We start from the raw sequence: 14694 nt of genomic DNA on the forward strand, positions 1-14694 counted from the left end.
ACACTGCAATATCATGAAGAGGTTCCTGTCATTTTAATTAAGTTTGCCATGAAAAGCAATAACCTTAGCTAACCACTTTGCAGTCCTCCTCCACCCAATCCCACTTCTCTTCGTATGAATATAGCACAGGAACCCAAGGCCTTCCTCCCCATGATCCTCCCCACTCCCATTATGGGAAGAAATGTTATGAAATGGACTCAGCCTCCCCCATACAGCATGAAACAGGATGAATAAAAATATTTTTATGAAGAGCTGTGCTATGGTGGAGGGAGTCAGGGGCAGAGATAGAGGCAAAGACTGGATCTCGTAGAGATCAGAATTTGTCCAAGCGGCACAGAGCCCATAGTTCACCCAGAATGGGGGCATGTCTAAGAGGACAGGGCCTGGGATAGGCTAGGCTGGAAGTTTTCCTCATGTGTGAGGATAGGATAGCTACAAATCCATTCTCCTTCCTTTCCCCATATCTTCCCTGGCTCTCAGGTAGAAGGGTAGAGGTCTCCTGGGCAGGGAACAGAGTCACAATTCTCTCAAGATTTCATCTGTGGTTCCAAACTTTGTACAGGCAGTGAGTGGGCATAACCCTTGGTGCCACCTGACCCCTTCCCCTAGCTCAGGGCTTTTCTCCGCCTGTGAGCACCAGGGCCTGCAGGATGTCTGACAGTGAGACAATTCCCTTGACCACATCATTCTCATCCACCACTACAAGTCGGTGAACCTGCAGAGAACAACAAGGGAGAAAGGGATATTAGTGCCAGCTTCAGGGAGAGCCCTGCAAGCTCTATCCTCCTTGCCAAACCCCAGCTTCTTTGGGGTCACTGGTCCCCCTACCTCTGCTTCCACCAGCCTGTTGATGATGGTCTCCAGAGTTTCATGCAGGTAGCACTTAAGGACACCCTCAAAGTAATGTGATCGATGTTGGAGGGCTTTGGTCACAGACACATCTAGGTTGTTGTAGGTCTTTTCTGCTGCCAGATTCTGGGGAGAGAGGGGAAGGTGCTTGCAGAGAAGCAAGGGAGCCAGCCCCCAAACCCTGAGTCCACCCAACCCCAAAGGGATTTAGGGCAGTTGTCAGCCATGCCCACAAGCCACACCCAGCTCATTCAATTATTTTTCATATAAAATCTGAAAGCTTGGAAGCTTCTTAAAACCCTTAGATCCCAGAAGAGACTCTCTTCTTTTCCCTCTCCACATCCAACATGCCACCCCTCTCCCTACCTCCCAGCCCCGCCCCAGTCACTCACGATAACATCAAACTTGGAGTAGATGTCCACCACACGCCCTAGAGGGACAGAGGTAGCTCAGCAAGGAGGGTCTGACATCCAAGACTCCCCCTGGCCGTAGGTAGCATCACTATCCTGGCTGAGCTCAGGGGGAAGCAGATTTTCCCAGACCCACCCTGACTTCCTTGGAGCCTTCCCTCTCCTTCTGACCACTCTCTCACCTTTTTCATCCACCACAGGCAGGGCCGAGACTCGGTGCTGTACGAAAATGCCCAGAGCCACGTAGACGGGGGTGGTAGTGCGGACCATAGCAATGTTGGCATAGGTGCCAATCTGTAGCTCTTCCAGAGACTTAGACATGAACTCTGGCTTGGGGAACTCAGTGATCTGAGGAAGGAACCATCACCTTGATTTTCAAGGCTCCCCATATCACCCTTGGATACCTGTCCAACCGAGTATATAAGAAGTAAAAACTGGGCTGAGGAGCACTTACAAATAATTTGAGGAACTTGAGGATGCGCTTGTGGGTGAGGATGTACAAGGTGTTGCCTGATTCTGGGTCAATAACTGGCAGCCTATGAATCTTGTTCCGGATTAAAGAAGAGACGGCATCAAACAAGCTGTGGGAAGATGGGGGACAATGGTAAGTTCCACAGTGCTGGGCCTGAGGTTGGGCCTATCTCTGCCCCTGACTCCCTCCACCATAGCTCAGCTCCTCAGAGTGTTTATAAATGGAAAACTGATGGCTGGGAGAAAGAAGGGGAGCAAGTGTTTGGGAGTCTTTTCTTTCTTCTGCCCCTGAATCTTTGGGTATCTAGTGCTTTAGCTATGCTGATGGCAAGGCTCTTCCTCTTCTGAACAAACTAGAGGCCTGGTGCATGAAATTTGTGCAGAGAGGGGGTGTCCCTCAGTCTGGCCTGCACCCTCTCCAATCTGGGACCCCTTGGGGGTTGTTAGACTGCTGGTTTAGGCCCTATCCCAAACTGACAGTAGGACATCCCTCTCACAATCTGGGACTGCTGACTCCTAACCACTCGCCTGCCTGCCTGATTACCCCTAGCCACTTTTGCCTGCCAGCCTGACCGCCCCCTAACCACTCCCCTGCCGGCCTGATTGACGCCTAACTGCTCTCCTGCTGGCCCGATTCCCCCAACTGCCCTCCCCTGCTGGCCCGATCACCCCCAACTGCCCTCCCCTGCCAGCCCAATTGCCCCCTACTGCCCCCGCTGCTGGCCTGGCCGCCCCATACAGCCTGCTGTTCAGTCGTTTGGTCGTCCCTCACTAACCACCCTGCCAGCCTGGACGCCCCACGCAGCCTGCTGTTTGGTTGTTACTGTTACTATGATGGCGTCCCAGACAATATGCATATTCCTCTATTATTAGTATAGATGGGTAGCTAGAACTTACCTGGCATTAGGAGAAATGCAGACAAGTGGTTTAAAGGAGTCCTGTAAGTATACCTCTGAAAGGAAAAAAAGGTTCACAAAATACCACCATGGAAAATCATTTCCCAGGAAAATTTCTATCCCTTTACCCTCCCACTCCCCACCCCCTTGCCAATTCTCTACATACCTCTCCAAGTTTCGATCTTGTGTTCTTCCAGCTCATAGATTTGTACCTGGAAGCAAAAGCAACAGAACTTGAGACGTGACCTCCCTGCTTCATAAACCCCTTCTGGTTTGCTTGAAAGGAAATGAAAATGAGGGGCTTAGGCAGGGAAAGTGGTTTTGGTCATCAGGCTAAGGTCCTTACCAAGGCTGATTTGTAGTAGCGGTGCAGAATATTGATGAAATCAGTGATGGTCAGCATGCCTAGAGGCCAAGACAAGAGCTCTCAGCATTGCTCAAAGCTTTTCTCCGTGCCCAGCACAAGATGCCAATAATACTGTGTTCCAAAAACATTGCTTACCCACAAAACTTTGCTTCTTACTATCCCACAAAGGGGCAGCTCGTACACCATTAGTCACCAAAGCAAAGAAAGCTTTTTTCACCTATAGCCAAAAGAGTTATATTCACAAAGGGAAATTCACGGGCAGGACTTTAAAGGAACAGGGGTTGGGTATGTTGGGAAAAACATGAGACTAACCCTATAGAAGGACAAGGATATTATCCTTGGGATGAGATAAGATGAGGGGTATTGAACCAGAGGTTCCAAAGAGAAGAAGGAAAAAGTATTTCACCCACCTGCAACGAAGTGTCAAACACAACCAATTTGGAGCTTGTGGGAATCAGGTCATAGCAGCGATGAGACTTCATGAAGGAAGTATACACACTATTGTTGGATTCTGGGGTCTCTGCATAGGGTGGGATAGTTAGTAGCTTCCTTCCAAGCAAAACACACAATCAAAAAGGCAGAAAATACAACAGTGTTGTTGTTGCTCAAATATTTAGAGCAGATTTTTTATAAGGCACTATATTTTATCTGATTTGTTCCTACTATTCCATTAGGAGTAAACCCTCTTAGAAACCATTTCATCCAACCTCCATTTCCAGGTAAGACTATATCTGTTGGTTCCTTGGCTGACTAAAACAGAAAGTCTACCAGTATAATGTTTTTCATTAAACTGCTGTAGTCTAATAGTTTTTTTCTCATCTTTAAATCGTTTTTCCTTTCATATACTTAGCACATTTAAATTATCTTTTCTCAATTAAGATATAATTAAACTCCTTAAAATTCAAGTAAGCTTCTTCTTCTTTTTTTTTTTAAAAGTAAGCTTCAGATGAGAACATCATGGTCCAAGTTGGGCCATTTCAGATTAATATGAAGTTGGAGCCCAGTGCTCAATCAACCTGGACTAAAACACCCTGAGACTCCATCTTGGGATAACGCTGTGAATGAGAAACCATCCCACCTATTCCAGTCAAATGAGACTCTGGCTGTGTTTACCTTTCCAATCTTTTGATTTTAATTGCTTGGTCTAACAAGAGAAATAAGCCCCAAAATAATAGTCCAAATATGCTCCCTGCTAGACTGTGTATACTTAAAAATACTACATTATTTATTTAATCCTTTCAACAAATCTGCAAGGTAAATATTGTCCTCATTTTTCAGGTGAGAAAGGTGGAAACAGTTAGTTCACACCATTAGTAAGTGAAGTGACAAGACTCAAACACAGATCTACCTGATTCCAAAGTTCACATACTTAATCCTATGCCAGTTGTTTGTCTTTAACTTCTGTATTTTACCAAAGTTATTCAGGTACAGTTTAAAGAGTCAAATTGTTCTACAAATTTTGTCAAGAAGAACTGCCATCCTTGGCACCCACTTCCCTATAATAACCCTTACCCAGAGATGAGACCTCTTTTAGCTGATTATTTTGATACTTTAATATATATATATATTTTTAATTGATTTCAGAGAGGAAGGGAGAGGGAGAGAGAGATAGAAACATCAATGATGAGAATCATTGATCTGCTGCTTCTTGCATGCCCCCTACTAGGGATCAAGCCCATAACCCGGGCATGTGCCCTTGACCAGAATCAAGCCCCAGCCCGGGACCTGAAATCCACAGGCCAATGCTCTATCCACTGACCCAAACCAGGTAGGGCATTTGGTACTTTTTTGCTCCTTTTCTTTTTTTCACTTTTGGGAATTATCCATTATAATCCAAGAAATATGAGAATTTTATGTTCTCTTTTCTAACAGGACGCCATTACAGACATGCACCATCCATTCCCCCCTTCTTTCAAAAGTTAAAATATAATGTTGGTTACATCAATATTTAAATAATTTTGACTGAATATTCATTATTCAGAGCTAAAACAAATAGTCAACTCTGATTTCTTTCTTTCACAACTTTATTTTCCCTAGAGTTAATAATTATCTCATTTGCTTAATTTTCTATGTATAGTATTTGTAACTAATTCAATCATCAAACTTCACCAGTTCTTTAAATCTCCTTTTAAGAAATTCAGAAGCATAGGCTATCAATTTAAACTACACAAAGAGGTCTCTCTGGAGCTTTGTGACTGGCTCAAATCTGGGCTGGTTTGCCTGGTATGCACTGCTGGCACCCTGAAATCTTCTTTCATTACCGTCAAGGGGACCCCTTTCACGACTCTGTATTGGCTTTCCTTGTGTCCTGTATCCCATGTTTTCATCTTTTTGACTACTCCCTTGTTTTGGTGGAGCACATCTTCCAGTAGCTTCATGAGAAAGGGTGCATGGGAGGTAAATTTTTTGAGACCTCGCAGCCTGCAGATATCTTTTACATGCTCTTTGATTTAGAATTTGGATGGATACAGAATTCTAGGTTAGAATTTATTTTCCTGCAGGATGTTGAAGACATTGCTCCATTGCCCTCTAGCTTCTGGTATGTTCAGAGTCTGAAGCAATTCTGACTCTTTGTATGTGACTTCTTTTGCCCACTCTGGAAACTCAGGATCTTCTCTGTTTCCAGCATTTTGAAATCTCATGACAATTGTGCTTTGGGTGGGTCAATTTCATCCACTGTGCTGAATATTTAATGAGTCCTATCAGTATGAAAACTAATGTCCTTCAGTTTCAGGAAAAGTTCTTGAATTATTTCATTGATCATTTTCTTTGCTCTGTGTTGTCATTTTTCTCTTTCTGTAACTCCTATTATTTAGATATTAGAATTCCTAGACTGACCCTTTAAGGTTTTATTTTTTGGTTTTTTTTGTGGGGTGAGTTTTTATTGTTCTTTTTAAAATATTTTTTTCCTCCTGTGTTCTACTTCGTTTTTTTAAAATGTTTTTATTGATTTTTTTAGAGAGAGAGGAAGGGAGAGGGATAGAGAAACAGAAACATCAATGAGAAAGAAACAACATTGATTGGTTGTCTCCTGCACACCCCCCACAGGGATTGAGCCCACAACCTAGGCATGAGCCCACAACTGGGGCATGTGCCACGACAAGGAATCAAACTGATGGCCTCTTGGTTCCAGGGTCGATGCTCAACCACTGAGCTACACCAGCCGAGCTCTAGTACTTTGATTTTTTTCCACTTAAAAAAAAATATTTTTATTGACTTCAGAGAGGGAGGGAGATAGAGAGAGAAGCATTAATGATGAGACAGAACCATGGATTGGCTGCCTCCTGCACGCCCCATACTGGGGGTCTAGCTCGAAACCCAGGCATGTGCCCTGACCAGGAATCGAACTGTGACCTCCTGGTTCATAGGTCGAAGCTCAACCACTGAGCCATGCCAGCCGGGCTTTACTTCTTTCATTTCTAATTCTACTTCCGGTAGATTTCCTCAACTTGATTTTGAAACCTCTTGCTTATTTAAAAATTTTTGCTGTCTTACATATTGTTTTTCGTCTTCTTTTTAAAAAATGTATTTTTATTGATTTCAGAGAGAAAGGGAGAGGGAGATAGATAGAAACATCAATGATGAGAGAGAATCATTGTCCGGCTGCCTCCTGCATGCCCCACAGTGAGGATTAAGCCCACAACCCAGGTATGTGCCCTGACCTGGAATCAAACCCTGACCTTCTGGTTCATAGGTCGAAGCTCAACCACTGAGCCACTCAACCACCGAGCCACGCCCACTGGACTGCTACTATATTTTTAATGCCCAAGAGGTCCTTTTTGTTTTCTAAAGGTTTTAGAAAAAGAGTGTATCCTGGTACTTGTTTCATGGTGCTAATATACTCTTTATCTGAGTATGTATTGCTAATTAGAAGTTTTCTTCTTTATGCATTGACTTTCCTCCTCCATTGCTTTTTCTTTGTTTCTTTTCATGAGAGAGGCAGTTTGGATCACCTTTTTTTATAAATGTTAGAGGCTTTCTTTAGCTCTCTGGTAATCCTTGGTTTAAAGGAGAATTCAAACCATATTTTAAGAGTGGAGTCTTTAAAGCTGATTGTAAGCCCTAAGTGTGTAAATGAGCCTTGCTGACTGTGAGCCATTTGGATAGGGAACACTCAACACTTATATTTGTAGGGCTTTCCCTTAAGGGGCTTCTGGAGAGGATTATTTATTCAATGCTGCGCTTGGAAGGTGAAGTCTTTCCTGTCAACATACTGGAAACTGGAAGGGGGAAAAGGCCTGGGATTTTGGCATTAAGTATAGTTCACTTCTCCTGTTTAGTGAAGTACCCCAGTCCTCAGCTGGACCCAAACCTCTCTCCAGACCTCCAGTCTTTGCCAAAGTTGGAAAGGGGAGTTGTCCAGCTGCAATCAATGAAGGAGGGAGTCTTGGGATCTGACTGCTTCTCAGACCTTCAGTGCTTCTTGGCTTTCCCCACTGCTAGTTTATAATTCAGCTTTCTCAGGTCTGCTACCACTTCCTCAGGTCATTTACCACTCATCCGTCTGCTTTCCAGCTTTCAAAATTCATTGCTATGGCCTCCTCTCTTATTCTTCCTATTTTAGTGTATTTGTACCTTAAAAAATTCTTTGTTTATTTTAGTGGCTTTTTGTGAAGGAATCAAAGTAGATGTATGCATTCAAGCCACCATTTTTAACTAGAAGCTCACCATTGGTTTTCAAATTTGGAAACTCACAGACTCCCAAAAAACATGTCTTTTGACATCAGTTTAAGACACATTACGCTGATAGTTAAATATTATCATTTTCAATCCACAGTCGAGGCAGCCAATCGAGGTTTCTCTCTCTATCCTTCTCCCTTCCTCTCTCTCTAAAATAAATTTTAAGAATCTGGAGATTTACATACAAATCAAAATTCTTAGTTTCTTTTCAAAATCAGAAGATCTGACAAAAGTAGGTCTTGAATTCTGAAGAGTAACAATTGATCAGACCTGGACAGTTACTGCCTCCTTTTAGATGAGGCAAGATCTATAGGTTGTTGTAGTCATATGTACCCATCACTGCTTGGTCTATGTAGACAGTTTGAGTTTTTGGCCCCTGCCTTGGTGTTGATGCAAATGTACTCAGAAACATAAAATAGACACTGATACCATGTGGCAATACTCAATTATCAAGAGCCATCCAGATAATTCAAAATATCACTATATGATTATCTTTTTTGGGATACCAACAAAATGGAAATGCAACATTAAAAAATTCTTGTGGAGAACTCATAAAATCTTAATAATATGTCCTAGGATCTTAGCCCCTATTTCAATCCTCTGAGAAAGTGTGTACTCCTAATGCCATAAATGTGTCCTTAGAAGACTTAAGAGCCAAAACCGGTTTGGCTCAGTGGATAGAGCGTCGGCCTGCGGACTGAAAGGTCCCAGGTTCGATTCCGGTCAAGGGCATGTACCTGGGTTGCGGGCACATCCCCAATAGGAGATGTGCAGGAGGCAGCTGATCGATGTTTCTCTCTCATCAATGTTTCTAACTCTCTATCTCTCTCCCTTCCTCTCTGTAAAAAAAAATCAATAAAATATATTAAAAAAAAAAAAAAAAGAAGAAGACTTAAGAGTATTTCTGGCCCAAATCCTTTACCAGAGATGCCTGTGAGTTCTGCCTATTTCTAGAGGACCTAGAATTGGGCCATTCCATTCTAACCAGGTACAGTGCTGGAATCGCCTGGACTTTAGGGTTTAGTACCTTTATTCTAGATTAGTTCTAAGGGTTTTCAAGGCCTTTCTATAATTTGTGTACACTGAGCTTGCTGGATGATAAAAACTTCTAGTGGCATTATTTCTCCGCTACTCAGAAAATACCAGGAACTTCTAAAACATAGTTTGCCAGCCTAGAATTGCCTGTGGAAGTTGCCCTGTACCTCAAAAGTTTCTCTCAGGTGGTTTGATATTAATCATCCCTACTTTACCCAAGATTTATTCCTTGGTGATCTTGCCAAATTACTCTTCCTGGTTTATATGGTTTGGTACATTATCTGGTCAGCTTTGATTTCCCAAGGGGGACCCTGGGAGAGGTTCAAAAGCATTGCTGAAGTTAGCCTTGGGCTATTGCTTTCATACTCAGTTTCCTTTCTTCAGTACACTTACCTTGAGGATACTCATTTTCCAGAGCTGGAGAGTTATCTGAAGAAATGACCTGGAGAGACAAGAGAAACAAAGATTCAGGCTATCCTAGGCTCCATCCATTTTAGCTTAGCATTAGGAGAAGGGCTGGTAAACTGACAACTTCCTTTAAAGTGCTATATTATCTCATTTAATCTTCATAACCCTGAGGTAAATATCACTGTTAGCCTTATTTTCACAGTTAGGAAACTGAGGTTTAAGACATATTAAGCAGCCTGCCCAAGGTCATATGGCTGGTAAGGGTGGGATAGCGATTTGAACATAGATCTGTGCGTTTCCAAAGCTCATGTCCTTATATACTATACTGCACAGTGAAACATTAGGTCTTAAAGCTGAGATTAAAAATATCTGAGCTTAGGGCTGGTCCCACAAGATTCTCACAGGTCTACTTTATAGAAACACAGAGCCAGAGAAAATACTGCTTTCCCAAACACTCACTAAGCATAAGTATAAGCACCGGAATCTGGCATATACCTTACCATTGAGGGCCAATCTGGGGAGGATCCCAGCAGCTGACTGTCAGAGTCAAAGATAGAATGACTGAGGGGTGGATGAGCAGCATAAATGTTCTGAATGAGGGACTTCCGTTCTCTCAGCACCCTTGAGCGGAAGGCTGCCACAGCTCAGAGGATGCTGGTTTACCAAGTCTCCTTGCCCATGACAGTCTATTAGAGAGTGCTTTGAATACAGAGAAACCTTTAGAATCATCTCTATGCTCCCTCAAGTGGAAACATTTGGAAATTTCGTTGTTATCTAGGAACCCAGGAGGGATCATAATTTTCATCCACTAGAATCAACAGTTTGGCTCTATTTGCTGTGGGTAATATCCCCAAACTAACTTAAACTCATACTTCACCTACATAGCTGCGATAGTAATATGAAGTTAAAGGCCTTGGATTGAACATGGGAAGCTGACTGGTAAGCAGGGTCAAGTTGGCTGGATAGCCTTAAACTTCCCTGCCCCAACCGGCCAGGGTGAGGGTAAGGGGGAAAGGTGGGTAATCTTCTCTGGGCTGCATAACACCATCAACTTGGCCTGGCATTTTGGCAATGCTATCAGAATAGCAGCCTCATCACTTGTAAGTGGGAGAAAGGGCTGGCTGTTTAGTGCTAAAGATACACACATGGGCTCTGGCCAGGTAGCTCAGTTGATTAGACTCTGTTAGAGCATCATCCCGATACACCAAGATGGTGGGTTCAATCCCCAGTCAGGGCATATGCAAGAATTAACCAATGAATGCATAAATAAGTGGAACAACAAATCGATGTTTCTCTCTCTCTCTCTCTCCCCCCCTTCCTCTCTCTAAAATCAATTGAAGAAAAAGATACACACATGGTATATAATAGTCTCACAAAAATCTATATACAAAGCCACAGAAACAACTACTTGTAGAATTATAGCCACCATATAATATTTACATACCAAACTGTGCTACAGTTCTTTTGTTCATTATCTATCCAAACAGATTATAAATTCCTGGAATCCTGGAACTATTTTATACTTATTTATATCCCCCATACCATCTAACATGGAGTTCTGCATATTGTTTTTGTTTTTTAACGTTCAAATTGATGATAATGATGCATGCTAATATGAACAAAGACCTAAGACTAAGTTACAGAGAGAAAAAAGAGACATCCAGCAAAAATAGACACAGATAACTACAGAAGAGAGTCAGACACAACTGAATATGGCTTTATCTTCCTATACCTCCACACAGGAGTGGGGTAATTATGTCCATTCCCCTCAACTTTTTTTAAAATATATTTTTATTGATTTCAGAGAGGAAGGAAGGAGAGAGAGGTAGAAACATCAATGATGAGAGAGAATAATTGGCTGCCTTCTGCACGCCCCATACTGGGGATCCAACCTGCAACCCAGGCATGTGCCCTTGACCAGATCGAACCTGGGACCCTTCCGTCTGCAGGCTGATGCTCTATCCACTGAGCCAAACCAGCTAGGTCTCCCCTCAACTAATAACATAGGGGGCCTGGCCAGCGTGGCTCAGTACTTGAGCATTGACCTATGAACCAGGAGATCATGTTTCGATTCTGGGTCAGGGCACATGCCTGGGTTGCGGGCTGGATGCCCAATATGTGCACGTGCCTGGATTGTGGGCTCGATCCCCAGTGTGGGGTGTGCAGGAGGCAGCCAATTAATGGTTCTCTCTCTTCATTGATGTTTCTCTCTCTCTCTTCCTCTCTGAAATCCATAGAAATATATTTTAAAAAATAATATAGGGGACCTAAGAAAGTACCACTGTATTACAAAGCACAAAATATTAGTAGAGAGACACAGGTTAGATCTGACACATAGACTCACAATTTCTTTCAGACTCCTGATCCACATTTCCAATTGTTTGCTAGCCAACCACAGATGTCACGGACTCTTCAAATGTTTCAGTGCAAAACACAACAGCATCTCTCCCTCCAATCCTATTTACTGTGATTCCCATATTTGTTTTTGGCACTGCTCTCCTCCTAGGTGCTTAAGAACTGTAATCTTGATTCCTCTAAGAATGAGCTATGCCAACATGTCTACTTAGAATCACAAGAGCAGGGCATGACCTAAACCTATCCTTAACATCTATCAGCTAAGCTGATGTTTCTATCTGTCTCCCTCTCCATACCTCTCTGAAATCAATAAAAATATATTTTAAGCCAAAACCGGTTTGGCTCAGTGGATAGAGCGTAGGCCTGCGGACTGAAAGGTCCCAGGTTCGATTCCAGTCAAGGGCATGTACCTTGGTTGCGGGCACATCCCCAGTAGATGTGCAGAAGGCAGCTGATCGGTGTTTCTCTCTCATCGATGTTTCTGACTCTCTGTCTCTCTCCCTTCCTCTCTGTAAAAAATAAATAAAATATATTTAAAAAAATATATATATATATATTTTAAAAAATAAGTGACGAGAATCATTGATTGGTTGCCTCCTGCACACCTCACACCAGGACTAAGCCCACATCTTCGCCATGTGGCCTGACTGGGAATTGAACAGTAACTTCCTGGTTCATAGATTGATGCTCAACCATTGAGCCACGCAGGTCAAGCTATATCTTCTTTAATTCTTCTTTCATGCTGTTACCACGTTCTTTTGCCAGCCAAGCATCTCAGTTTTGGGAGGGACTTTCATCTCTAGCAACTAGGAACTCACTACTTCCTGACGATCCATCCATTTACAGAACACTGTTAAGAACATTCTTGCCCTAGCCGGTTTGGCTCAGTGGATAGAGCATTGGCCTGTGGACTGAAGGGTCCTGGGTTCAATTCAGGTCAAGAGCATATGCCCGGGTTAAGGGCTCAATCCCCAGTAGGAGGCAGCCAATCAATGATTCTCTCATCATTGATGTTTCTCTCTCTCTCCATGAAATCAATAATATATATATATATATATATATATATATATATATATACATATATATATCTCCATCCTACGTAATAAAAGGCTAATATGCAAATCGACCAGTGGAACTGGTCGCTATGACACACACTGACCACCAGGGGGCAGACGTTCAATGTAGGAGCTGCCCCCTGGTGGTCAGTGTGCTCTCATAGGGGAAGGGCTACTCAGCCAGAAGCTGGGCTCATAGCTGGTGAGCACAGCAGTGGTGGTGGGAGCTTCTCCTGCCTCCGAGCCAGCACCAAGGATGTCCGACTGACGGCACCCTGGGGGGAGTGGGCCTAAGACATCAGTTGGACATTCCCCAAAGGCTCCCAGACCGCGAGAGGGCACAGGCTGGGCTGAGGGACCCCTACCCAAGTGCACAAATTTTGTGCACCAGGCCTCTAGTATATATATATTAAAAAGAACATTCTTTAATCACACTCACTGCCTTGCTCATAAATCTTCATGGGTTCCCTTATTACAAAACAAAGATCAAACTTAGCAAGGTATGCAATACCTTCAACCCGACCTCGGCCTATTTTCCCAGTCCTTCTGCCTCACTGTGACCCAAATCTCAAACTCCAGCAACATGAAGCCACTGGCTCTTCTTCAATTAATCTCTATATACCTGGATTTTTATGCCCTTGTTCACACTGTTCTCTAAGCCTGCAATGTCCTCTTCTCAGGTTCACAGTAATTTCTCCCTCCTCTATGCTTCCACAATCCTTCGCTTGCCTCCTGAAAACAGCATTTATTATAGTCTACCTTAAATAGCAGCTGTCACTGGCTTGCCCTCAGCCCCACTCCAGTTAGGCTGAGCATCTTCAAAAACAGGGGTTTTTCTTTTTCTTTTTAAAATAATTTCTATCCCAAGAACCTAATCCAGTACAAAAAGTGTGAGGGTTAAGTTATAAAATCTCTATAAAAATACTTCATGTCCTGCCACGGTGGCTCAGTGGTTGAGCACTGACCTATGAACTAGGAGGTCACAGTTTGATTTGCCATCAGAGCACATGCCGAGTTGCGGGCTTGATCCGTGTGGGGCATGCAGGAGGCAGCTGATCAATGATTCTCTCTCATCATTGATGTTTCTCTCTCTCTTCCTTCCTCTCTGAAATACATGACCTCTCTGCAGGTAGAGAAAGTATACGGTAAAATAACTGCTCTGGGCAGATAACTGACCCAAAGAACAGTGAACCTGCAGCCTGTACACAACTACAGTAGCAGATGAAAAAAACCAAGATAGGAAGAACTACTGCCTGCCAGGTAACGTGATTAAAAGCTCCGGAGAGGGAAGTTAATGGGAAGGGTTCCAGAGTGCTAGAAAAGCCTCCTGAGAGTGAGGGCGGGTCCCTGCAGCAGGCAGTCTGCAGCATCCCGGGGAGGATGGCGGACCTGCCACAATTGGTCAATGCCTGCTCGCCAAGAATGAAATGCCAACATGCCTGCTTGGAATCGCAGAGCTGGGCATGACCTAAAACTTGTCCAGGGACACAGCGGCCTCTACCACTGCACAATCCCTCCTTTAGAGAAACCCCACCTTTCAGTCTTATTAAGGGAATGTGAGCTCGTCGGACACCTTGAGGCAGTGGGAGTCTTTCAGATGTCCCTCCTGCCAGGGATCGCAGCGATCGCCCTTAGACAACCAGGGCCAGGTGATGTCTGCAAGCCGGGGACCCCCCCGCCCGCCTCTCACAGGAAAGCCGAAGCACCACCTCTGAGGGGCCTGAGCTGCTAGGACGAAAGGAGTCCTGAAATCGCCAGGGTGTGCGCGGAATTTGAGGAGGGAGCTGGGTGTCACTGCCCGCTCGGGCTGGGAGTACGGCGCGCGGCCCAGACCCCGGAGGTGCGCCCGGCGAGGGAGCGGAGGCCCAGGGCCACGCGCAGGGCAGACACCCGGCCTCTCGTTTCCTGGGCACCGGCGCCCGCCCCCGCCCGGCCTCCCAGTCCCCTTTCCGCGCTCCTCACCGTCTCCATTGCAGGAGGCGCCCGCTGGCTGCGTTCACTTTAGAAGCTCGCTGGGGAAGGGGGGAGGCCCCGCCCCACGTCCGGTACCGCGACGCCACTTCCGCTTGCGTCAGAACAAACGCCAGCAAGGGCGGAAGGCGCGCAGCGCACTTTTCCGGCGCGGCCAGGCCTGGAAAGCGCCCTCCCCTGGGTCCTCTCGGACCTCA

General features: G+C 44.5%; 1 protein-coding gene across 2 annotated transcripts; it reads right to left on the bottom strand.

Annotated features, from left to right (window-relative positions):
- Positions 1-11: 11 nt before the first annotated feature.
- PRKAG1 (protein kinase AMP-activated non-catalytic subunit gamma 1) lies at positions 12-14616 on the bottom strand. 2 transcript variants are annotated; one of them, XM_059682747.1, is made up of 12 exons: positions 14489-14616; positions 9102-9150; positions 3404-3513; positions 3129-3210; positions 2973-3031; positions 2793-2838; positions 2628-2682; positions 1714-1840; positions 1442-1607; positions 1242-1279; positions 829-975; positions 12-715 (listed from the first exon to the last, which is right to left on the bottom strand). In XM_059682747.1, the coding sequence occupies exons 1-12, from the start codon at positions 14495-14497 to the stop codon at positions 611-613; spliced, it is 993 nt and encodes a 330-aa protein (XP_059538730.1). In that variant the 5' UTR covers positions 14498-14616; the 3' UTR covers positions 12-610. The 2 variants fall into 2 exon arrangements, with proteins under 2 accessions (XP_059538730.1, XP_059538731.1); XM_059682748.1 differs by having other exon boundaries at positions 3404-3542; positions 14489-14568.
- Between the last annotated feature and the right edge of the window lie 78 nt (positions 14617-14694).

This window comes from Myotis daubentonii, chromosome 2, assembly GCF_963259705.1.
Source record: "Myotis daubentonii chromosome 2, mMyoDau2.1, whole genome shotgun sequence".
In the NCBI taxonomy this organism is placed as follows: Eukaryota; Metazoa; Chordata; class Mammalia; order Chiroptera; family Vespertilionidae; genus Myotis; species Myotis daubentonii.

Bases quoted from the DNA above. Each gene is read 5' to 3' on its own strand.
- PRKAG1 (XM_059682747.1), bottom strand. The intron at 3,211-3,403 runs GTGGGTGAAATA...TTTTGGCTATAG, and splicing joins TGTTTGACACTTCGTTGCAG to GTGAAAAAAGCTTTCTTTGC. The intron at 1,280-1,441 runs GTGAGAGAGTGG...CTGTCCCTCTAG, and splicing joins GCCTGTGGTGGATGAAAAAG to GGCGTGTGGTGGACATCTAC.